Source organism: Nipponia nippon, unplaced genomic scaffold (assembly GCF_047370975.1).
Source record: "Nipponia nippon isolate SJK-2023a ecotype South Korea unplaced genomic scaffold, ASM4737097v1 scaffold_36, whole genome shotgun sequence".
Classification (NCBI taxonomy): domain Eukaryota; kingdom Metazoa; phylum Chordata; class Aves; order Pelecaniformes; family Threskiornithidae; genus Nipponia; species Nipponia nippon.
In genome coordinates, this window is record NW_028262354.1 from 892,842 (window position 1) to 914,628 (window position 21,787).

Genomic DNA, 21,787 nt, shown 5'->3' on the forward strand with positions numbered 1-21,787 from the left:
CCATACTGGACCAGTCCCATACAGCCCCAGTCCCATACAGCCCCAGTCTCCATAGAGCACCAGCCCCTCTCCCATACAGCCCCATATAGAACCAGCCCCATACAGCCCCAGCCCTATATAGCACCAGCCCCGGTCCCATACAGCCCCATATAGGACTAGCCCTGTACAGCCCCAGTCTCCATATAGCACCAGCCCCATACAGCCCCATGTAGCACCAGCCCCATATAGGACCAGCCCCATACAGCCCCAGACCCAGACCCATACAGCCCCTGCCCCATACAGCCCCATATAGCACCAGCCCCATATAGGACTGGTCGCATACAGCCCCATATAGGACCAGCCCCATACAGCCCCAGACCCAGACCCATACAGCCCCTGCCCCATACAGCCCCATATAGCACCAGCCCCATATAGGACCGGTCCCATATAGCCCCATATAGGACCGGTCCCATATAGCCCCAATCCCCATATAGGAGGAGCCCCGTGCATCTCCAGCCCCATATAGGACCGGCCCCATACAGCCCCAGCCCCATATAGGACCAGCCCCATACATCTCCAGCCCCATATAGGACCGGCCCCATACAGCCCCAGTCCCATACATCTCCAGCCCCATATAGGACCGGCCCCATACATCTCCAGCCCCATATAGGACCGGCCCCGTATAGGACCAGCCCCATACATCTCCAGCCCCATACAGCCCCAGCCCCATATAGGACCGGCCCCATACATCTCCAGCCCCATATAGGACCGGCCCCATACAGCCCCAGCCCCATACATCTCCAGCCCCATATAGGACCGGCCCCATACAGCCCCAGCCCCATATAGGACCGGCCCCATACATCTCCAGCCCCATATAGGACCGGCCCCATACAGCCCCAGCCCCATATAGGACCAGCCCCATACATCTCCAGCCCCATATAGGACCGGCCCCATACAGCCCCAGCCCCATACCGGTCTCGTCACCCCTCGGCGCAGCCCCCCTCCCATCCGGTCCCGGGGGCGTGGCTCAGGGAAGTGGGCGTGGCTCAGTGGGAGTGGGCGTGGCTCAAGGAAGCGGGCGTGGCGTTGCGGCTGCGCGGCCGGCGCCGAGTTGCGCGACGCTCCCTGCCCACGCCCCCGCTCCCTCTCCCGGTCCCCTGCGCCCTGCGGCCGCGGCGGGGCGCGGAGTTTGCCTCGGTCCCTGCGCGGCGGCTGCCATGTCCCAAGATGGCGGAGGCGGCGGAAATGAAGGTGCGGGAGCGGGGGAGGCGAGCGGCGGCGGGGACCGGCACTGCGGGGCTGAGGGGAGCGAGGCGGTGTGGGGCCGAGGGGGGCCGTGGGGCTGAGGGGGGCTGAGGGGTCTGTGGGGATGGGGCCAGGCAGTGTGGGCCTGAGGGGGTCTGTGGGCCTGAGGGGGGCTGTGGGGCTGAAGGGGTCTTTAGGGATGGGGCTGAGGGGTCTGTGGGGCTGAGAGGGTCTTTAGGGATGGGACCAGGCAGTGTGGGGCTGGGGGGTCTGTGGGGCTGAAGGGGTCTTTAGGGATGGGGCTGAGGGGTCTGTGGGGATGGGGTCAGGCAGTTTGAGGCTGAGGGGGTCTGTGGGGCTGAAGGCGTCTTTAGGGATGGGACCAGGCAGTGTGGGGCTGGGGGGTCTGTGGGGATGGGGCTGAGGGGGTCTGTGGGGCCTGAGGGGTTCTGTGGGGAAGGGGCCAGGTAGCGTGGGGCTTTGTGGGGACGGGGGACTGGTAGGGGTTATTGAGAGGATGTGTGGGGCTGAGGGGGTCTGTGGGGATGGGGCCAGGCCGTGTGGGGCTGAGGGGGGCTGTGGGGATGGGGCCAGGCTGTGTGGGGCTGAGGGGGCTGTGGGGATGGGGCCAGGCCGTGTGGGGCTGAGGGGGCTGTGGGGATGGGGCCAGGCCGTGTGGGGCTGAGGGGGGCTGTGGGGATGGGGCCAGGCCGTGTGGGGCTGAGGGGGGCTGTGGGGATGGGGCCAGGCCGTGTGGGGCTGAGGGGGGCTGTGGGGATGGGGCCAGGCTGTGTGGGGCTGAGGGGGGCTGTAGGGCTGAGAGGTTTTTTGTGGTCGGGGATCTGGTAGCGTGGGGCTGAGGGGGTGTCTGGGGATCAGGCAGCCTGGGGCCAAAGGGATGTGGGAGACCGAGGGGATGCGTGGGGCTGGGGGGCTCTGCAGTGGGCCCCAGCAGGTGTGGGGCTGGGGCCGTTTGGGAGACAGGACGGGGTGGCCGTGTGGGGCGGGAGCGGGGCGCTGCGGGGTGGCAGAGCGAGGGGTTAGGGCTGTGCCGGGGCGGCGATGGGTGAACGTGGGGAGGGAGCTGGGTGGGGGGAACGAGGCGTGGGGTGAGGATGGGAACACTGGGAGTGGGGACGTGGGGGGGGCTGAGGCGAGCCGTGGGGTCCCGGCTCGGGGGCAGAGCCGTGGGGGGAAGGCACAGGGACCAGCGGGGCGAAGGGGCCGTGGGGAGGGCGCCAGGGTCTGGACCTTTGTGTGCTGAGCAGCGGTGAGGCTGCGGACTACGGCAGCGAGCCCGGTGGGCTCGTCCGCGAGAGGAGGGGGCCAAAAGACCTTGGGGGGCTTCGGAGGTGCAGAGCTGTGGAGAAGAGAGGTAGAAACCCAAAGCAAGGGAGAGCTGAGAGCCAGAGTGGTTCGGAGCCTGGAAGGATGCCAGGGGCTAGGCAGGGGAGCAGAAAATAACGGCAGGCAGGAGAGGGGCCGGTGCGGGGGCAGGTTTGGGGTGCAGGACGGGAGGAGGGGGCAGAGAGCGTGTAACATGGTAGTGCTGCACCAGTGCTCACAGCTGGATGGGGTTTCATCTCCCTCCACTCTCTTTTTCTCGTTTTTTTAGGAGTCAGAGTGTGTCACCACCTTTGCCCACCAGACTGTGGAATATGAAATTGCCCCTGGTAACTAATTCCAAAGCTGATTTTTTTTTTTTTTTTCTTTTTCTCCTTGTTGGCGGTTTAATATTTTTTCCCCCACAGGCTGGAATGTAGCTCTTAGCTGGCTCAAGTGGCCTAGGAGTCCTGCCCCCTTCCCCGTGCTGGGAACAGTAAGACATTTGGGAACTGGCACCTTTTTGGCAGCCAGCCACAGCAAGAACAGAATTCTCCGGAGTAATATTTGTCTTTCCAGCAGCGCCCTGTCCAAATTTTGATACAGCTTTATGGCCTGATCTTTATCCTTCCCGTAAAACTTAAGCCTGACTACAGCGGGAGCCCTATCAAGTGGCAAAACGTTAACAATATTAGTGGAGAAATTGGATCTGATAATTGTAATTGGGTGATTTGGGACCGTGCAGAAGTGGAGCTCCAGCAACCGTGTCCGCAATCCCGCAGTTTGGGCACGTGGTATAGCCGAGCGTAAAGCCGAGCGCGACCCAGGGCGAAGCGTCCATAATGTTTTCTGCTCCGTTTAAATCCCCACAGAGGAATTGTGCTTTAAGACCAGGCGTAGCTTAGCGCGCAGGTTTACCTCTCTGGGGTTTGGCCCCCCGGGCGCCAGCCCTTTCGGTGGACCTTGCCGTTATTTGAGGCTTCTTCAGTTTATTTTTGAATCTCTGCTCCCTTCCCTTGTCCGTCTCCCCTAACCCCCTTTCTGGTTTCCTCGCCAGGAGTTTGTTTAAGCTTTTTACCATCTGTGTCTCATTGTAAAAGCAAGACGAGCCAGTTGAAAACAAAATGATTTCTCCTTATAAAGCCCGTAGTTGGCTTAAGACACTTCCCTTTATTTAAAAGACCGAACGGTGACTCCCCTGGAAGGAGAAGAGGTTTGCGGACGTGCCTTGTTCAACAGCGGCACGATCGGACTCGAGCCTGCTGCGGATCCAGCCGCTTCCCAAGCCTCAGGTGCCCTCTGGAGCTCTCGATTGCTATCTCTTACGGCAGTAAAGAGAGTTTTTTCCGCTGCTCCGATACTCCGAGCAGTAATCGGAGAGGCTTCGGGGGTAGATAAGAGTCCACAGCTGCTGCAGCGGTGGTGACACAGCCATCCTATGTCACGAATGCGATTTGTTTTTTAATGATAAATGTGAATCTCGTGCTGGTGAGCCATGCTACACTCATCTCCTGCCGGTTGAAGGACTCTGTCCGGAGGATTTGGGGGAATAATGGATGTGGGAAAAGGTCGGTTCCTTTACGATGATTGTCGCAAAAGGGGAGGGAGTTGGTAAGAGGAATATTTGATCGATGTGCATCCCTGATGTGTCTTTTCTGGGAGTTGTTTAAAACAGGCACTGTCAAAGTTGAGAGACCCCAAGTCAAGCTATTTCCTCTTAAATGACAGCGGTTTCCTGCTTCTAACAAATTCCCCTGACTCCAAAAAGGGGAAAAAAAAAAAAGTTAATCATTCTTCTCTCGAACGTGTCACCCAGCAGAGGTAATAGGCAAATCCCACGCGACCTACAGGGTTTTTTCTCCACAAAACCTTCTCTGAGGCTGTGTCTGTTCTGCGTCAGGGGCCGCATGGCACTTTTTGTAGCGACAGAGCTGGCTTTGATAGCTTTACCAAATAACTTCCCTTTTTGTTTTTTTCCCACTGGGAAGCGGAACATCTGTCACGTTGTCCTCCTGAGATGCTGCGTCGTCGGTGCGTGGGTAACGCGCTCCTAATACAGCGAATTAAACTGCCTTAAAACCTCTCGGGGCGCAGACCAGAATCAATTAACTAATAAGCTTGACCTGTAGATTAGAGGTGTGCCTCCTAATTCGGTGTTCAGGAGCGACTCTAGAAAACTTGGTCTGTAAGATGTAAAGTCGAGATGTTCCCGTCAGCTTTTCTCGAAGGAAAATCAGCTCCGTCGGGTTTGAGAATCAATCCGAATGCAAAATACGCCTCCCGTTAAACCGGCGAGGTTCCAGCTTTTATTTTGCATTTCTTTTATCGAAGGGATTGCAGTTTTTTGGCATTTCTGAACTCGCAGAAGCCAGCCTTTCCCCTCTGCGCCCCGGTGCTCCACCGCAGCCGGATGAAGCCCCTCCGTGGAACCGAAATCGTGGATTTAAACCCCACGAAGTTGTAACTGATTGGAGAACAATTCTGCTACTGGTGAATCGGTGTCATTTTGGGAGCCTAAAGGGGAAAGGCTTTCCAGATGCAGAGGCGGGTGGAACTCTCTGTGCCCTTTCTTACTGAAAAGGGAGAGTGCTGGGAGTTGCTCGATCCCAGGTTTAACCCTTTTTTCCTTGCATGAAAGAAAAGATTGTGCTACAATATGTACAAATATATATGCATGCAAGTATATATGTGCTTCCATAGCACTCTTTGTCATCCCATGGGTGTTTCTGCTTAAATAAGTAATTCTGAAATCACGAGTTCAGGAGAAGGATGGTTTTGTGAATGAGACTGAGACTGAGCTGAGTTTCTAGGTCTGCTACGAACTTGCCTGGTGTGACTGCGGAGGGGTCTCTGAGACCCTTTTTGGTTTTCCTCCTGTGAAATGGGAATAATCCTGTATTTTGTCCTCTTCAAGCATCTTTTGCCTTAACCCTAGCAGGCTTGTTGGACTCGTGGTGAGGATTAGCAGGCTGGGGGGACTCCCGTCAGCGAGGCAGGGTGATAGATGATGCCAGTCTCGGTGTAGAGGTGGTGCCTGATAGATGTTTTTCCTTAATTGCAGCCTTTCCCATTAATGACCGACGTCTGTTTTCAGATTTGATGTCTGATGTGTCTCCCTAGAGAAACATCGGGCCAAAACTGGGCATTCCCAAAGTATATTTTTGAAATAAAAGAATAAAAGCAATGGCTGAAAACCTTTGCGGTCACACTGGGGCTTGGCCTTTCTACGCCAGCCTGAAGAGGCCTTAAAGCGAGAGCTTTAACCCCAGAGAGGTACAGAAAGCTTTAGTTTGAAGGCGAGGTTGACCCTACAAGAAACTGTCCGTGTTTATTCGAAGGGAAGGTGATTTAACCGTCCTTTGGGTATCAGAAACCGCTCAGACGTCCGTCGAATTGGGAAGTGAGTGCGACCTTGTGTGTTTCCAGATCCAAACAAAGTATCTAAAAGTAAAAGGCAATCTAAATATTTACGGTTCTGCTACTGACGCGTTCTTGATGACAAGGGGAACTTCAAACCTGACAGTGTCTCTTTTAAGGCCTCCACCATCTTCCTTGGTGAACCCGTGGCTTGTTTTTGGATCACGTCTGCTCACGCAGCAATTGTAACGGTGGTTGTTTTATTTTCTTGCAGCATATGGTTATGAGCTTTAGGGTATCGGAATTACAAGTTCTCTTGGGCTTTGCTGGGAGGAACAAAAGTGGAAGGAAGCACGAACTTCTCGCAAAGGCCTTACAGCTGCTGAAACCTGGCTGCAGCCCGGCCGTCCAGATGAAAATTAAAGAACTGTACCGGCGGAGGTTCCCGAGAAAGATCTTAACCCCTTCGGACTTGTCAATGCTCCACATTCAGGCAGGGCAGCTGCCCTCGGCCGCCGCGCTGACGCAGGGCACGGTGTGTCACCTGCCCTATGACCACAGCTCTGCCGCCGTGCCGGCGGCTCTGCTGCCTCCGGTGCCTGTGCTGGGGCCCAAGCACGAGGCGGACGTTCAGCACTTATCGCCGCCCATCCATCCCGTCCACCCGGACGTCAAGATGAAGAGGCTGCCCTTCTACGATGTTTACGATGAGTTGATCAAACCCACCACGTTAGGTACGTTCGAAAATGCTCGCTCCTCTTGTTCTTGGGAGGCTCCTTCTGTTTGCTCGGGTAGAGAAGACAGAGCAGGAGTGGCGTGATTAGGGCAAGCCGTCAGCATGGATTCAGAAGGCTGATAGCCAGATGAAAGTGGGATTTCATGGAATCGTAGAAGGGTTTGGGTTGGGAGGGAGCTTTAACGGTCGTCTGACCCAACCCCCTGCCATGAGCGGGGCCATCTTCACCCAGACGGGGCTGCTCGGAGCCCCCTCCAGCCTGGCCTTGGATGTGTCCAGGGATGGGGCACCCACCGCCTCTCTGGGCACCTGGGCCAGCGTCTCGCCACCCTCAGCGTGAAAAATTTCTTCCTTCTGTCCAGTCTGAATCCACCCTCTTTTAGTTAAAACCATCCCCCCTTGTCCTGTCGCTACTGGCCCTGCTAAAAAGCCTGTCCCCATCTTTCTTATAAGTCTTGTACGGGCTGCCACAAATGGAAGGTGTTAGTTGCTTGTCAGTCTTGTTCCAAATTTATTTGCATGAAAAAGGGTATTTCTCTCCCAGCTGACACCTTCTCGGTTAAGTGCATGTTCTATAAGTGTACCTAAGTTTTGCATTATTTACTGGTTTTGCCTGATTGAGCCTGGGGTTTTCTTTGCATTCTGAATTGCGAAACTTCCTCTGGTCTGTGGTACATCAGCATTTGGGTCCTAATCCCGAGAGAGTAAAAACCTCGTTCAGTGGGCATGGGCTCCCTTTCCGAACAAATTAGTGAGTGCCAGGAGAGTTAATTACGAAAAGTGGTTTGTTGTTTTTGCAAACAATTGGTGCTCCACCTTCCAGCAAAACAGCTTCTTAAAAATCCTCTGCCACATTTCAGTCCTAATTCTGCCTTAATTACTAACAAAAATGTAGTCCTAAAATCTTCCAATATATCAAATTAATGGACTGTTTTATGCATTGCAGTCCAGCTTGTTGCAAATACGAGGAGAGGTCAGCTCTGTGTTGGCGAGACGACGATGTTGAGCAGGAGACAAACAGGGATCTTGAGTTTAAGAGCAGAAATGGGGTATGGCAAAAGGGCAAAGCCACTTGTTTCTCGACGGGATGTGGGGGCCGAGCGCTCCGATGCTTCCCCATTTGTAAAACAGGGACAAGAAAATGCTGGGTTTTGCCTAATTCCAGCGAAGCTGTGTGTTTGCTGTAATCTTTAAAATGCTGGTGGGGAGACGTACGGTACAGAGTTAGCCCGGTAATTGCTGGTGGGTTTGGAAGCGCTGCTGCTCCTGGGTGATTTGGGCCTGTGAAGAAAGGAGATTTATTCTGGTTTTTAGAATAAGTTATAATTAGTATTTTTACTTTAGGTTGAGCCCTTCTGGCCTCTTCAGACTAGATCCACCCATCTTATGCCTTTTAAATGGTTTTCGCTTGGATTCGGGGCGGTTTTTCTTTCATATAAACATAGTAACGTTTGCTAAAGTGGAGATAAGTGTGCCTGTACTCCAACCAAAGCCCCTGCACTTTTTGGGGGGGGTTGGTTTTGTTACTGTTTTGCTAAAAATTGCCTTTTCTTAGGTTTGGCTTTGTTCAGTCTCTCAGACAACCTGTGGTTAAGCCTCTTCCCTGAAATGGGATACTCGCCTTGCAAAAGAAATTATTTTTTTTTTTTCTGTCCCCTGATAAAACTCCCTTACTTCTGTGTTGGTGCTTGAACTTGAAAGAGTTTTTATGTAATTCCTAGGGGATTGCGGACTTTTATTTTTGGCTTCTGGTGGTTCGTGTCTGTCTTCTCCCTTTAGCTGTGTAAACGTCCCCTTCCCATTCTTTTGTTTTAGTCACTTGGGACAATTCGTTGTAAGTATCCCGACAGGAAGGTTGCGGTGTCAGAAAAACGCCAGAAATAAGGAATATGTGGGAAGGAAGAATGAAAAGAGGGGTGGAGAGGGTGGCGATGGGTGAAGACAGCGAGACGGGGGTTGAGGATAAAGCCTCCTGGTCCGTCCGCGCTCTCTTTGCCGCAAATGAGGAAGATCCAGGCTTTGGCTTCCCCGCTCCCCATCCTGTACCAAAGCTCTAGCGGCGTTACCGTCAGTTCTGGAGACGTGGGTGTTCCTCTCTGGGTCGGACGAAGGCTGCCAGCAGAGCAACAACACTGGTTATAAATGGGTTGTGAGATGGAAGTTGGTTATTGATTATAAATGGAGGCGGCAGAGGCCAGAGAACACCGCAGATATTGGTTAGCACCACTTTGACACCAAGCGGCTTTACCCCGGCTCTGTTGGGAGCAGCATCAGGGTCTGATATTGTCAGTGAGGAGTGAAAGGCTCAGACAGAAAGTCCTAAGATGGTCAAAATTCCTCTGAATTTCTCCGGTCCGGTCTGCCAGCCTGTTGCCGCTGCCGGTCCCGGGAAGATCTGGCAGGTCATCTGCCAGGAAACTCAGGGCCTCGCATTCCTCGCATTCCTGAGCTGCAGGAGGCTGGAGAAGCAAAACCCCTCGCCCCACTGAGGAATCTGTGCTTGAACGTGCTTTTTGGGGAGGCCAGCCTAAGGGTGTCCCTCTCCAAAGAGGACCGAGCTAACCTCCTCTGCAGATCTGTAGTTGCCTATGACCGGCTCATCACAAGTGTTACCACACTCCTTGCAATAAATAAAGGATCAAACTGTGAGATTTACGGGAACACGTGCTGCTGCGATAACGACCTGGGCTTCGTTTTCTCGTGCTCTGCATCCCAGAGAGCACCAGCGGGAGCTGCTGTTGCTCAGGACCTCTCCTGATGGGTGTAAAAACGAGCGCAGAAGAGGCCGAGTCGTCTCTTTGCAAGTTACCCTGGCTTACAGCGTCAGTGGTCTTCATTCTCGGGTACCGACACTCTGCAAATATTCATGAAATAGCTCACGGCTGCTGCGAGGGAGGCAGGTGCTTGCCAGTTTTACCGAGGGAGAGGCTCAGGCGCAAAAGAAGTCACTTGGTTAAGGTCAGGGAAAGAGAAGGGGAAATCCTGGTTTATTTTTACGTGTACCTTGCACCAAACGTTTTTACCATGCTCGTCACTAACCCTCCTGTAAAATTCTTGATTCTCCCATAGTGTGGGTTTATTTTTAATCGAGGGCACAGCTGGTTTTCTCTAAATTCACCGTGACTGTCCATGTACCCGAGGAGAAAATGGCAACGCCTGATTGTTGTTCAGCAACTGTACTTATTCCGTAACCACAGTAATTATTATAATTTCTAGGGCAATGGATGACCTCTGGCGTTTCCTTAGCTCCGCATTTGATCTCGCTCTTCCCAACCTGTCCGCTGATCCCTGGGCAGCGCCGTGCGGAGGGCCCCTGCGTGGAGCTGCAGTTAATTTTGACGACGGATTGCCTTCTGCTTTTAGTGGACGCTGTCCTGTGCTTATTACAAGCCTTGGCGCCTGCAGGTGTAAGAACAACTTAACGATGATTTAATTTGTCTTAAATTCTCTTTTTCAGCCTCAACGAACAGTCAACGGTTTGAAGAAGCTCACTTCACCTTTGCTCTAACCCCCCAGCAAGTCCAGCAGATCCTCACCTCCCGGTAAGGGAAACGGCGTCTCTCTGGATGCCGCGCAAGCGCGCGTGGCTTCCCTGCTGCGGCTGCGCGTTCTTCCCCGGCGGAACGGGGAGCGGAGTCAGGAGGAAAAATGGGGAGAGTTTGGGTGAGCGAGCCTGGCAGATGAGGGGGTCAGGGACGGTCGGAACAGGAGGAAGAGCTGAACCTGAAGCAATTCCTGTTTCTCTGCTCCAGCGCAGTATGTGAGAATAAAACGCCAAGTTGGGTGGCAGAAGGGGAATTCCTTGATGCCAGCGCTGCTGTGCTGCTTACAGCCGTTGAGGGCCTGCCTGGAAGCCTGCAGGGTGGAATTACTGTATGGAAGAGAGAAAATGTGGCAACTGGGATAAAAACGTGCAAGTTCATCCCAAAATTTAGGACTGCCCTCCACCTGTGCCTACAAACACAACCGTTTGTTTGCGTTGGCGAGTTTGTAGCTGGCATTATGTTCTCAAAACTCAGCAGCAAGAATCTTTGAGGTTGATTTTCTCCTTTTCCCGCCGCTCTCCCTTCTGTTCAGTGGGCTTTTGCTTTACGTCCTGGTTTGGGAGTTTTGCCTGCTAGTTCAGGCAGGTATTGCCTGCTTTTACAATTCAGCTGCACTGGTTTTATTCATAATATAACTCACCTGTATCAATATCAGTATAACTTAATAAAAATTTATGCTGTTGGAGTTGTAATTCTCTATTAAGTGCTGCTGACAGTCTCAAGACCTTCTTTTCTGTTGCAGAGATATCTTACCAGGTGCCAAATGTGATTACACTATACAGGTGCAATTAAGGTAAGGTAATGTCTTTTTGATGAACGTGCTGTGTTCCCTGAGCTAGTGTGTCGGTCTTAATTTGTCCTTGATTTTGGTGAATCGCGCTTTTAGCGCTTGGTTTGGTTCAAAATTGCGTGTCAGGTTGCTCAGAGGAAATTTTAAACGTTTGGTGCTACATTCTGAATGCTGGTTTCTATATGGGAGGGTTTCTGTATGGGAGGGAGGGTTTCTATATGGGAGCAAGCCTCTGATAAACCCTGGCGTGCAGCACCAAACCACAGGGGTCTTCCTGGACTCGGCGAGGCTGACTGAGTTGTCTCTGGGTGACGCTCTGCTGGCACAGGCCTCGCACACAAGTTTTCTCAATTTTAAGCGCAGTGAAATTTAATCTTTTTCAGAGTTTGCACGCCGATATAGAACTCGCTTCTCTCTCTTCTCCATTTAATGATTTGCCTGCTTGCAGATGCATTGCAAAAGGCGCAATAAGCCGCAGAAACTACATTACCTTAAAATTTGAACATTTGTTTAATATTCACTCAGCTATTGCTCATGAAAATGCATGACGTGTTGGAGAGCGTGAGTAGAAAAATACTTGGAAGTGCTTCACGGATTGCCCTCTGATTCTTGCAGTCAGTGCCGGGGTGGTTATTTAAGCGCCTGCCCACGCTGTCCTATGGCACTGAACAGGAACCGAGGAGGCTCTTGCCCAACATTCAACCCCCAGCAGCGTTAAAAAATGTTAAATTTTGTTATCTGGGCTTGAACTTGGCAAAGAGACAGAGAATCACTGCTGTACTCTCAGGAAAAAAAAGCGATGAGGAGTTTCGGATATCTGGAAGTCTGAAGAAAAGTGTTGTTTGAAGACTTTGGTTTGATTCAAAAGAGAGCCCGTTGGTTTTCAGGAGGGCGTTCTGTATTAATTATGGTTCTGTGACAACGCCTCTCCGATTTGGGGCTTTACAGTCGCAGTTTCCCTGCTGGGCCCATCTGTTCCGCTCTTGTGCGCAGAGCTGGTGGAGCGACGCGTGCGGGCATCCTGTTCCCTGAGACGCATCAGGAGGTGGACGCTTGGAAACGTCTCTTCTGTAGCACAGAAAACCCCCACATCTGTTTTTGAAGGACCGGTTTGGGTGTATGTGCCTCTGACGATGTTTTAGATGTTGGAGATGAAACAGAGTTTACCAGATAGTCCACCAGGAGTCTCCTGGGGTGTCCAGAGCGCATCCCTTCCCCGAAGAGGTGAACCCTCCTTCGGCAAACTTCAGTGCAGGAGTTAAAAACGATGGTGGGATCGTTTCTTCTCTCCCGCTGATCTGCCCCAGCCTATGCGGTATCCTCATGTTCCCAAGCAAGAAAAAGATTAACGCTCGGTTTTATTCTTTGTTTTATTTGGCAAGCAGAGGGAGGTTAAAAAACAATAAGATCAGATTTATTTTTCAAGAACACTGGTGGTGTGGCTCTGCATCGGCGTGACGTGCCAGGGCTTGATCTCGCAGCTCGGAAGGCGGCGGCCGAGGTCGCAGTCTGACTCAGGGCTCCGCGGCAGGGCTGCGGTTTCAGCGTGGGGAGCCGTCTCTGGCAGAGCAGCCTCCTTTGAGAGAAACTAGAGCGCACGGCCATCTGATTAACTGGGATTAGGGTTTGAACCAGAGCCTGCTCTGGGTTGCTGGTGCTGACGGTTGGACTCGATGATCTTCGAGGTCTTTTCCAACCAAGATGACTCCATGATGAGGGAGGCAACGGCAGGATATCGAGTGGTGACAGAAGAGCTTTGAGAGTCCAAGCAGTAACCAGTCTGTCCTATTGCGAGATCCACTTCGGGTCAAATATAACTTTTTAGTTCCTCAGGTGCTTTTGCCGGGTAACTTAAACAGACGTAGTTCCTTGCATCTTCAAGTGCTGCAGAATCTATGGGTGAAGCTGCACGTGAACGCGCCCAAACCCGGATTAAACCATCCGATACAAGGCTGCTGGGCTGGGAATTCTGTCAGGGTGGCCAGAGCGAATGGCAGTCCTCCTTCGTCCGAAGCGGCAGCCGGGGTAGCTGTCCGCACCACTTGAACCCGCAGCTGGGTTTGGGTCATTTTTCGGAACGATGTTGAGCCAGAGAAAGACATTTTGCCTTTGAAACCGCGATTCCGGACAGCTTAGATCGTCCTCTGCGCTGAATAAAATGAGCCCTGCCCCCGCACACTTTGCAGCGTGCGCGTTAGCAGTCGTTTCAAGTCGCTGGCGTTCTTCTGCCTTGTTTCTCGTATCGCTTTTGCCGCGCGTAGGGTTTGAAACACGCGTAGGGCGGTTCATCTGCTCATGTGTTTGCCAGCCATTGATCTGTTCTGCTTGGAAAATGTTTTCCCCTTTTTACAGGGAAGTTTGGCTGCCGTTTTTTGCGAGTGTCACCACTCACTTGCCAGTTTCTCCCTCCTGCTTCTTAGGTTTTGCTTGTGTGAAACCAGCTGTCCCCAAGAAGATTACTTCCCTCCTAATTTATTTGTCAAGGTCAATGGAAAACTCTGTCCCCTGCCTGTGAGTAAATCTTATTTCTTCTTAATATGTTGTAGACTGAAGTCTGCCCTTTTACACAGCTGCAGCTCCCAGCGAGTGCAGTGAGAACGTATTTTCCAGAGATTAAAGACTGACTGGAAATGGTGTGGTCAGAGCGCAAAACTGATTTCATGTTACGGGGCTGTGGATTGGTGATGAAAGCTGCTCTTTGATTCAAGGAGCGTGGTCTTGAAGTAGAAGAATATGCAAACTTTGGGCCTGATTTTTTTTTTTTTTTTAACCAGCAGATGCCCTCTCGTTTTTTTGGAACGCCTCTTTTGGCGAAAAACTTGATAATAAAAATGCAGAGTAAAATCTGAGTTTAATGGAATAATGGCGCTGCCTTTAGTTTCTCACGTTGCAGGAAGAACTGGATGCTCCAGTCAAGGCTGGGGTCCTTTGTGCTGGGTAATGTGTAAAAATATACTAAGAAATAGCGCTTGCCCCATTTACAGCCCACAAAGGGATGCGATCCAGCGCCACACCGAAGAGAGGTATCGGAGGTTTGACCGTCTCAGGCCGGTCCCCCGTCTGCTCTCCCACGCCGGCCTTGCTGCGTTACAGCTGGCGCTTTTTGCAAGCAAACCTGCAGAACGGCCTCTGATGCTCTGCCGGAGCCGCTCCCTTCATATTTTTAGAGATTTGCATTTTTTGCCTCAGATATTCTGTCTGGTTTTGGCCAAGACGATTAGTAACCTGCTTTTTTTTAAAAAAAAAAAAAAAAAAAAAATATAGAGAGAGGTCGTTTCTGGCCTGGTGGGGCGGAAAGAGGGAAGCGCATGTGAGATGCGAGATGGCTGAAGGGTTCCCCCCCCTGCTTCTGCTCTCAGATAAGGTTTCTGGCGTTCATTTGGCTGAGTCATCTGCAGCTGAGAAGCTGTTTGTACGGGCTGCGCGCGCCACAGCAGCTCGAGGGGAAGGCTTTTTTGTTTTACTTCTGCTTAAACTGAGGGGCGGCTGCTGAATCAGTCTCAGGCTGCCCGGTCCGAGGGTGATGAAAAAAGGGCGGTGTAAATCTCTCTGAGCCGCAGAAAAGGCGCTCTCGGGCTGAATAGTGGGATGGGCTTCTAATCGAGTTGGAACGTGGCTATAATGAAGCAAAAATGAGATCAGCCTGAGATTTGTCACAGGATGTAATTTTTTAGCTTCCCAGCCTCGCTGAACTGGGTAGGATTTGGTTTTTAATTCAACGCCATTTGTGCAAAACGCATCCCGGACCGACAGGTCTGTGTTCCTGGAGAGGCTGAGCTTACGATGGGATTCCAGTGGGCTCGTCAGCGTAAGGAGATGAGAGGCAGCCTTTATTCTCCCTTTCTTGACATCGAGGAGTAATAACGTACTGCTTAGAGATTCGTAGATATATTCTCATAGGTGTGACGTGAAATGTCGTGAGGTACAATGTGCCGTGAAGAGATTGGGTTCGTAGATTCTTGCACGTGGCCTTGCACCTTGGAGAGAATTCATTTTATGCCAGGTCATCTTTCTTTCTTTGCAGGGTTATCTCCCGCCCACGAAAAACGGCGCAGAGCCGAAACGACCCAGCCGCCCCGTCAATATCACTCCGTTGGCACGGCTTTCGGCGACTGTCCCGAACATGATCGTGGTGAACTGGTCCTCGGAGTTTGGCAGGGTGAGTGAGGTGAAAACCATTTCCCGTTTGCTGCTCTTCCTTCGCTGCCAGTCGTTTGCAGCCTCAGGTCTGCAAGGCGGAATCGAGGTCGCTTTTGCAGTAGCATCAAGCTGTGCAGATCCGGGAGAGCCCTCTCCTTTCTGGTGGGTTTTTCTAGGTCTGAGCAGCGTCAACTTCTTTTCAACAGAACTACTCTCTGTCGGTGTACCTGGTGAAGCAGCTGACATCGGTAACGCTGCTACAGAAGCTGAGAGCCAAGGGCATCCGAAATCCAGACCATTCGCGAGCCCTGAGTACGTACCCCTCGTGACGGTGTTCGATCCGATCCCGTGCTGAGCATGGGAGGAGAGAGCGGGTCTGAATTAGCAAGCGGGGGCGGTGCAGGTCTTTGGCGCGTCCCTTCTCGCGAGCCCGCACGCGCTTGCTGAGGCCTGTTGACGGGAAGGTAAGGATCGTCAAGATTGCGGACTATTTTTCAGTGATGCCATTCAACAGAGCTCTAAATCAAACCCTTCTTCAAATCGCTGCCCGTCTCTGTTGTGATCCTTCCAAAACATTGGTCCTGTGAGAAGCAGCAGGAGTGGTGCCATTGCTGCTTATGCTCAAACTGTACGTGTTTCCCTACAACCACATGTTTCCCTACAACCACGCGTTCCCCCCGTGCTGTCGTTTCACAGGCAGGCTGTAAAATCTTTAAGGCAGGGACTGTCTCCTTGTGCTGCCCCGTGGTCCAGCCCAGGAGATTCTTGCCGGAGCTGTTAACCTAATAGTAGTAACGCCTGCTGTCGTAAGCATTACCTGCCTGTAATTTGGATAATAAGTGTCACGGTGCAAATTATAAATCACGTCTGTACGTATTTATGCATGTAAAAGAAGGAGGATGTTGACAGGAGACCTTTTTTCCCCCCTCCTCTTCTTTCAGTCAAAGAAAAACTAACCGCTGACCCTGACAGCGAGATAGCCACAACGAGCCTACGCGTTTCCCTGATGTGTCCAGTAGGTTTCTACCGTTTTGTTCCTTTTTCTTGGGCAGGCCTTTGCGAGCAGCTTCCCGCTTTACCTTACCCTCGCGTAGGAACGCTTTGGAGTGAGACGAGGGCTAATGCTGCCGCAGCCCTGCTTCTGTTGAAAAGTCAGCTTTGACGCCTAAATAAAAGCAGAACCGCTTTCTTTCGTGCATAAAAAAAATTGCTGAGATGTGGCCTAAATTGCCTAGCCAAAAAATGTCTTCTGTTGACCCGATCCTTGTCCTTCGCTATTAGCATGTGTTTGAGGTGGAAGTGAGCTTAAAAAATAGAAAGAAAAGGCAAAAATACCCTCAGGAGAGGTTGTTTTCTCTCGCACGTGAATTCTTCGTTGACGTTTAGTTTAAGGTCTCGTTAAGCGTGCTGGAGCGCTGGGCAGGGGAGAAAAGGGAATGAACGGGGAGGAACGCCGCTGGCTTTGCTCGGTGCTGCGAGAGGCGCCTTCTACAAAACCAACTTCATTTCTTACTCCTCGTTCCCCAGCTGGGTAAGATGAGGCTGATCGTGCCCTGCCGAGCCATCACGTGCACCCACCTCCAGTGCTTCGATGCAGCGCTCTATCTTCAAATGAATGAGAAGAAACCCACGTGGACTTGTCCTGTGTGCGATAAGAAAGCCCCGTATGACACCCTGATCATCGACGGGTGAGCCGAGCAGGCTTCTGGCGCGGTCTTTAGCCTGGATAATGTTTTTCTTTTAAGGCTTATCCTCTAATGCTAGCATATATAGACAGGTTACAGCCTCGAGTAACTTAAAATCTGATTTTCATTCCCTGAACCGCTTTGATGCCAGTCTGGAGAGATTTCTCCCAACGAACAAGAAGCCTTTGTCAAAATCTTGGCTTCCTTGCTGGCAGCCTCCGCAGAGGCAGTAGTGAGGGAACCTGCTTACCGGGGGTTGAACAGAGCCTCCTGTGTACATCGAACAGCCCGTCATAAACCGAAACCTGCAGGTGATATTGGCACGGATTTTAGAACGGTATGTTTACGCGCGAGCCCTTGCAGCGTGCGCTCTCCCCAGCTTGTGCTCCCGCCCCCAGGTTGTTCATGGAAATCCTGAACTCCTGCACGGACTGCGATGAGATCCAGTTCATGGAGGACGGCTCCTGGTGCCCCATGAAGCCGAAGAAGGAGAACCAGGAGGTGTGCCAGACATCTGCCTTCAGCGGGATCGAGGGTACGGGAGCTATGGTCGCCAACTCTTTTTTTGGACGCCTTGTTTTGCCAAAGCAACGTTTACATTTACAATTTTTACATTTACAAAGCCACATTTGGAGCGTTTCAGATCCCATCTGGGAGCCGGTATTTGGGATCACACTGAAATACCAGGAGCATGACAGGCACTTAGCACACCGCTGTGGAGTAAGTGCTAGCAAAAGCAAGAAAAATGCAGGTTCCTCTTGAAACTGCAGCGTTAATCCCAGGTGGGCTAGGGAGACCTGACCGTCAGTGTGGGGATCATCTTCTGTTCTGGGACGGGGTGTGGATTTGCTACGAGCTGTTTGGAGGTCCCGAGTTCCTCGCAGGGGTGTAGCGCTTGCAGAGGCGGCGGTGTTTTGCCCCTCTCCATTTCAGCAGTTGACGCTGATCGCTGGTTTTCCTCTGCAGCCAGCTCCCTTTACACTGTGAGCTCCGAGGGCAAGAACGCTTTGGAGGGCAAGAAAAAAGTGGAAGTTATTGACCTCACTCTGGACAGCTCGTCGGACGAGGAGGAGCCGCCTGCCAAGAAGCAGTGCCCGGTCTCCAGCACGGCTCTCCCGGCAGCGGCCGGGCCCAAGGGGTAAGGCAGCGCCGCAACCCGGCCCCCCGCCTTCCGGGGCTTTGGCTTCTTTGGCTTCCTGCTCTCTGCTCGCTTCCCTTCCCGAACGCCGATGCCGTCGCCGTGACCAGCTCCGAGCCCGCTCTGTCCCTGGGAAGCGCTGCCGCTGCTTCCCGCAGCTGGCCGGGGTGGGGTGACACACCTCTTCGGCCGAGGGAGGGCTTGGTTTTGCTCTAGGTGTGGTAGCATCAGGGGTTTTGGGGGTTTTTGCTGATAAACAACGGAGGAATTTTGCCCTCAGCATGCCGTTCTGCTTTTGTTAAGGTTCCTCGGGTCTGTATTCTGTTTCAGGGCATTAAGTATTGATCACCAGCCGTCTTCTGTGCTTCGAAGCCCGCCCACGGCCACTCTCGGCAGCGACTATCTCTCCAACCTCCCCCTTCCCGACTACCACCCTTCCTACCAGGTGCCCTCGGAGTTTCAAGGTAACGACAAAGATCTCTGGCAGCGCTTTTCAAACGCGCACGATTGTACCAGTTTACCAGACTTCAGCTGGCCGTAACAGCCGGTGCCCTGGCCTGCTCTTCCCCTGAGCCGCGGGGGCCTTTGGGCCGCTCGCACACGTAGCCTTTCTTGGCCTGGCAGCTACTGCAGATCAGAGCAAGTGGTTTTGAATTCACTGGCCCAACACAGAAGAGGGAAGAAGGAAACTAGAGTACCTCCCTCCTGGGGCACGACTCCGGAGAGATTTCTCTGGGGGCCTGCAGGGGAGATCTTGGCTGGCAGAATAACTCGAAATCTGGTTGTCGGGGTCGCAGGTAGGAACGAGCCAGGGTTTGGCTAGTTACTGTGCCCCAGGGCCACCAGGGAAAGGAGGCTGCGACTTCCTTTCGTGGGCTGTTGTTGTTCCTGGCTGGCGGGGTGCGATCCAGGTTGTGTGTCCGAACCCAGCACGAGAGAGGCTCACGTCCGTGACCGAGCAGTGAATAACAAACCATTCCCAGGAGCCCGCGGGCCTGCGGATCGCCGTGTGCTGTACGGGAGCGAGTTACGCCTCGCCTGCCCCGGGGAGGCGGGCGTTTAAAGCCTGGGGTTGCAGGCAGGGAGGCTGCTGCCCGGAGAGATGAGGTGACGGGCTCCGGTCCCCCGTCAGCTCGGCGGTAGAGACCTGGAAACCCTCTCTGTCCCGTGCGCGGTGCACGCGTCCCTCCCGTCCGATGTGATGTGCGCAGAGTTGCCGTCTGATGGCGTTCGTTCGGTCGAGACCCTTAAGCGGCGTTTGCAGAGCGGTTTGAAGCGTCGTGGTGTCGCCAGCCTGCGCCGGCCCAGCCCCGCGCGGTTTGCCGAGCTTCGCTGGGACTTGGTTGGGGTGCCGGGCCCCCCGCCAGCTCTCGGGGTGTGAAATCGTTCGCCCTGTGCTGCTCCGCCGCTGAGCCCAGGCGATGAGTTCCAGAGGGGTTGTAGGAACGGACGGAGTTTGTGATGGAGTCGGAGCTGGCGCTGGCGCGGTACCTGGTCCTGGGAAGCAGTCCCAGCCCATCTGCCTCCCTCTCCACGGCAGCCCGGTTTGGCTCCCCTTCCTGCCAGAAGCTCATTTACCATCCAGAGATTTATTTTTCCCCTTTTTATTTTTCTAGGTCTGGATTTGTTTTCCTTCCTCCAAAGTGAAAACCAGGTAAGTTTTTTTTTTTTTTGTTTTGGTTTTTTTTTTGGTTCGTTTCGTTTTGTTTTTCTTTCTTCCTCGCCAAACCTGCAGACTGGCAAATACCTCCCTCTTCGCTCAGCCAACCTTCCTCCCCCTCCATCCTCTTCCTCTGTGAGAACTGTCGTAGGACGGCTGTGCGGTCCCACGGGCATCGCAGGGAGATAGGTGGTCAGCCCCGCAGCTGCAGGAGTCCCGGGCTCTCGCCCCTCTGCCCAGCACCTCTCTCCTTTCACGCGTCTGCTTTCCCGAGCCTGCCGTGCTGCGGCGAGTTCGGAATCGCCGAGGCTCGGAGCTGGAAATGTTTTGCTTCTCTGAGGCGGAATCCACGCAGCCGTAGGAGAGCGGTGGTAGAAAGCGGAGGGATTTGGCGGCGGTCGCCAAGATTTGTCCTGGCGGCGTCGCGCGGAGGCGGCTCAGCGTAGGGCACGGATCCGCGCGCGCGTGGCTTTTCAGGGCGGTCGCTGTAGGCTCCGTCTTCTTTCTCTGTGCTGGGCTTTATTTCTTGCTGCTGCCGCATCTCTTTGCTGCCGTTCTCGCCTCCGAAGCCCGCGCTCGCACGGGGCCGTGCTGACGGGAGGCAGCGGGGGTCGATGGCTCAGGGCCGGTCCTGGTAAACTGGTACATTGCTCTGGGGTCGTCCCTGCGCGAGCCGTCCGCTGCGTGGGACGGGGGGCGTGGACCCCGTGAGCTGACGGGGGTTTCTCCTTCGCTTGGCAGCATTACAGCCCCTCCGTGATCACCTCCCTGGATGAGCAGGATGCCCTCGGCCACTTCTTCCAGTACAGAGGCGCGTCCGGCCACTTCATTAACGTGAATCCCCTGGCCCCCGTGATGGCAGGCTCTCACAGCGCCGTCAGCCCGGCCGGCGGCCGCATCAGCAGCATCGTCTCCACCAGCGCGCTGCGGGAGAGCCACGGGCACAACGGGACCGTAAGCAGTGGCACGGCACTGCCGGGCTGCAGGCCAGACATCATCTCCCTGGACTAAGGCTGCGCTGCTGCCCGTCGTTCCCTCTGCCGGGGACGGGAGGCGAGGGCCGATCTCCAGCCGCTGCCTTAGGGATCGGCTTCCCCGGCCGGGGCTGGAAGGAGCTGCGCTGCGTTGCGTCTCCTCTCCCGATCGAGGCCGTCGCCCCCGCGTAGCCCGCGCCCCCAGGCCTCCGCGCGCCGGTGGCTTCCGCCTCTGTCAGGAAGGCTGCGTCCCGCGGCCGCGCCTGCGCGGTTTCCGAGGGTTAACCAAACCCCCTGACTTTAAAGAAATATTTTAAAACCGTTTATGTGGCGTAGGATTCCGCTGCGGATCTCGGCGAGGATAAACCAACCGCCGCCTCGGTGGCGGGAGCAGCGCCCGCTCCCCAGAAGCGGGGTGTCCTGCGCTCGCCCCCAGCCCCGGCGCGGACCCTCGCGAGCGAGGCTGGGGCTGCCCCCGGCCCCCCGACATCGCTCCTCGTGTGGCGGGGGCAGAGTGGAGGCACGCGGGGCTGCGTTGGAGGACGGGGCGGCGCCGCTGCCCCTGCCCGTCCCTCCCGTGACAGTGAAATTACGACGTATTTTTAAAAAACGATATAGATTTCTTTTCCCGCGCAGACCTGTACAGAGAACAAAGAGATGATCTATATTTTCAGTTGCAGCTTTTGTACATAGAAAACTCCAAAGACTTCCCCGTTTCTCCGCGCGAGGACTAAATGAAGGTTGCGTCGTCTCCGGGGACGGCGCATCGCCTGTTGCACAAGTTATTTATGTATTTAAACGTATCCTTTAGTTTGTAACCTCTACAGCGCCGTACCTGCTGCTTTGTGAGCGTCCGGAGGGGCTCGCTCCCCGCTGCCGAGCTCCTCGCCCGGCCCCCGCAGCGCCAGGCGCAGGGGAGGCGGCTCGCGGCGAGGCCGGAGCGCCGACAGGTACCACGTGTAGCCATTTTTTTAGCACCTTTTTTTAACTGCTCCTTCCCTGACCTTCCAGGCCGGGGGCTCGGGCGGGGGAGCAGCGCACAGCCTTCTGCTTGGACGATTTCCTATTTCTTGTATCGTAACCGCGGCAAATCTTTCGATGCAATAAAGGTGTAAATGCGGAGGACCTGCCCGCTCCTGCGGCGACCGGGCGCGCGGAGCCGCAGCCCAGCCGCCGCTGCTCTGGTGCGAGGAGCAGGGGTCTGGGGGCAGGAGT

At 54.0% G+C, this 21,787-nt stretch overlaps 1 protein-coding gene across 3 annotated transcripts; it reads left to right on the forward strand.

Annotated features, from left to right (window-relative positions):
- Positions 1 to 1,061: 1,061 nt before the first annotated feature.
- Positions 1,062 to 21,694, forward strand: PIAS3 (protein inhibitor of activated STAT 3). Of its 3 annotated transcripts, XM_087771973.1 has the most exons (15): positions 1,075 to 1,230; positions 2,840 to 2,897; positions 6,179 to 6,638; positions 10,098 to 10,182; positions 10,928 to 10,978; positions 13,396 to 13,486; positions 15,000 to 15,134; positions 15,322 to 15,427; positions 16,057 to 16,130; positions 16,643 to 16,803; positions 17,199 to 17,335; positions 17,767 to 17,938; positions 18,269 to 18,402; positions 19,555 to 19,592; positions 20,340 to 21,694. In XM_087771973.1, exons 2-15 carry the CDS (start codon positions 2,883 to 2,885, stop codon positions 20,607 to 20,609), a joined length of 1,929 nt encoding a protein of 642 aa, XP_087628099.1. In that variant the 5' UTR covers positions 1,075 to 1,230; positions 2,840 to 2,882; the 3' UTR covers positions 20,610 to 21,694. The 3 variants fall into 3 exon arrangements, with proteins under 3 accessions (XP_087628101.1, XP_087628098.1, XP_087628099.1); XM_087771972.1 differs by lacking the exon at positions 2,840 to 2,897 and having other exon boundaries at positions 1,063 to 1,230; XM_087771975.1 differs by lacking the exons at positions 2,840 to 2,897; positions 19,555 to 19,592 and having other exon boundaries at positions 1,062 to 1,230; positions 20,340 to 20,512.
- Positions 21,695 to 21,787: the final 93 nt, after the last annotated feature.

Bases quoted from the DNA above. Each gene is read 5' to 3' on its own strand.
- PIAS3 (XM_087771972.1), top strand. From the start codon at position 1,207: ATGGCGGAGGCGGCGGAAATGAAG. The intron at 15,428-16,056 runs GTACGTACCCCT...CTCTTCTTTCAG, and splicing joins AGACCATTCGCGAGCCCTGA to TCAAAGAAAAACTAACCGCT. The intron at 17,336-17,766 runs GTACGGGAGCTA...TTTCCTCTGCAG, and splicing joins TGCCTTCAGCGGGATCGAGG to CCAGCTCCCTTTACACTGTG.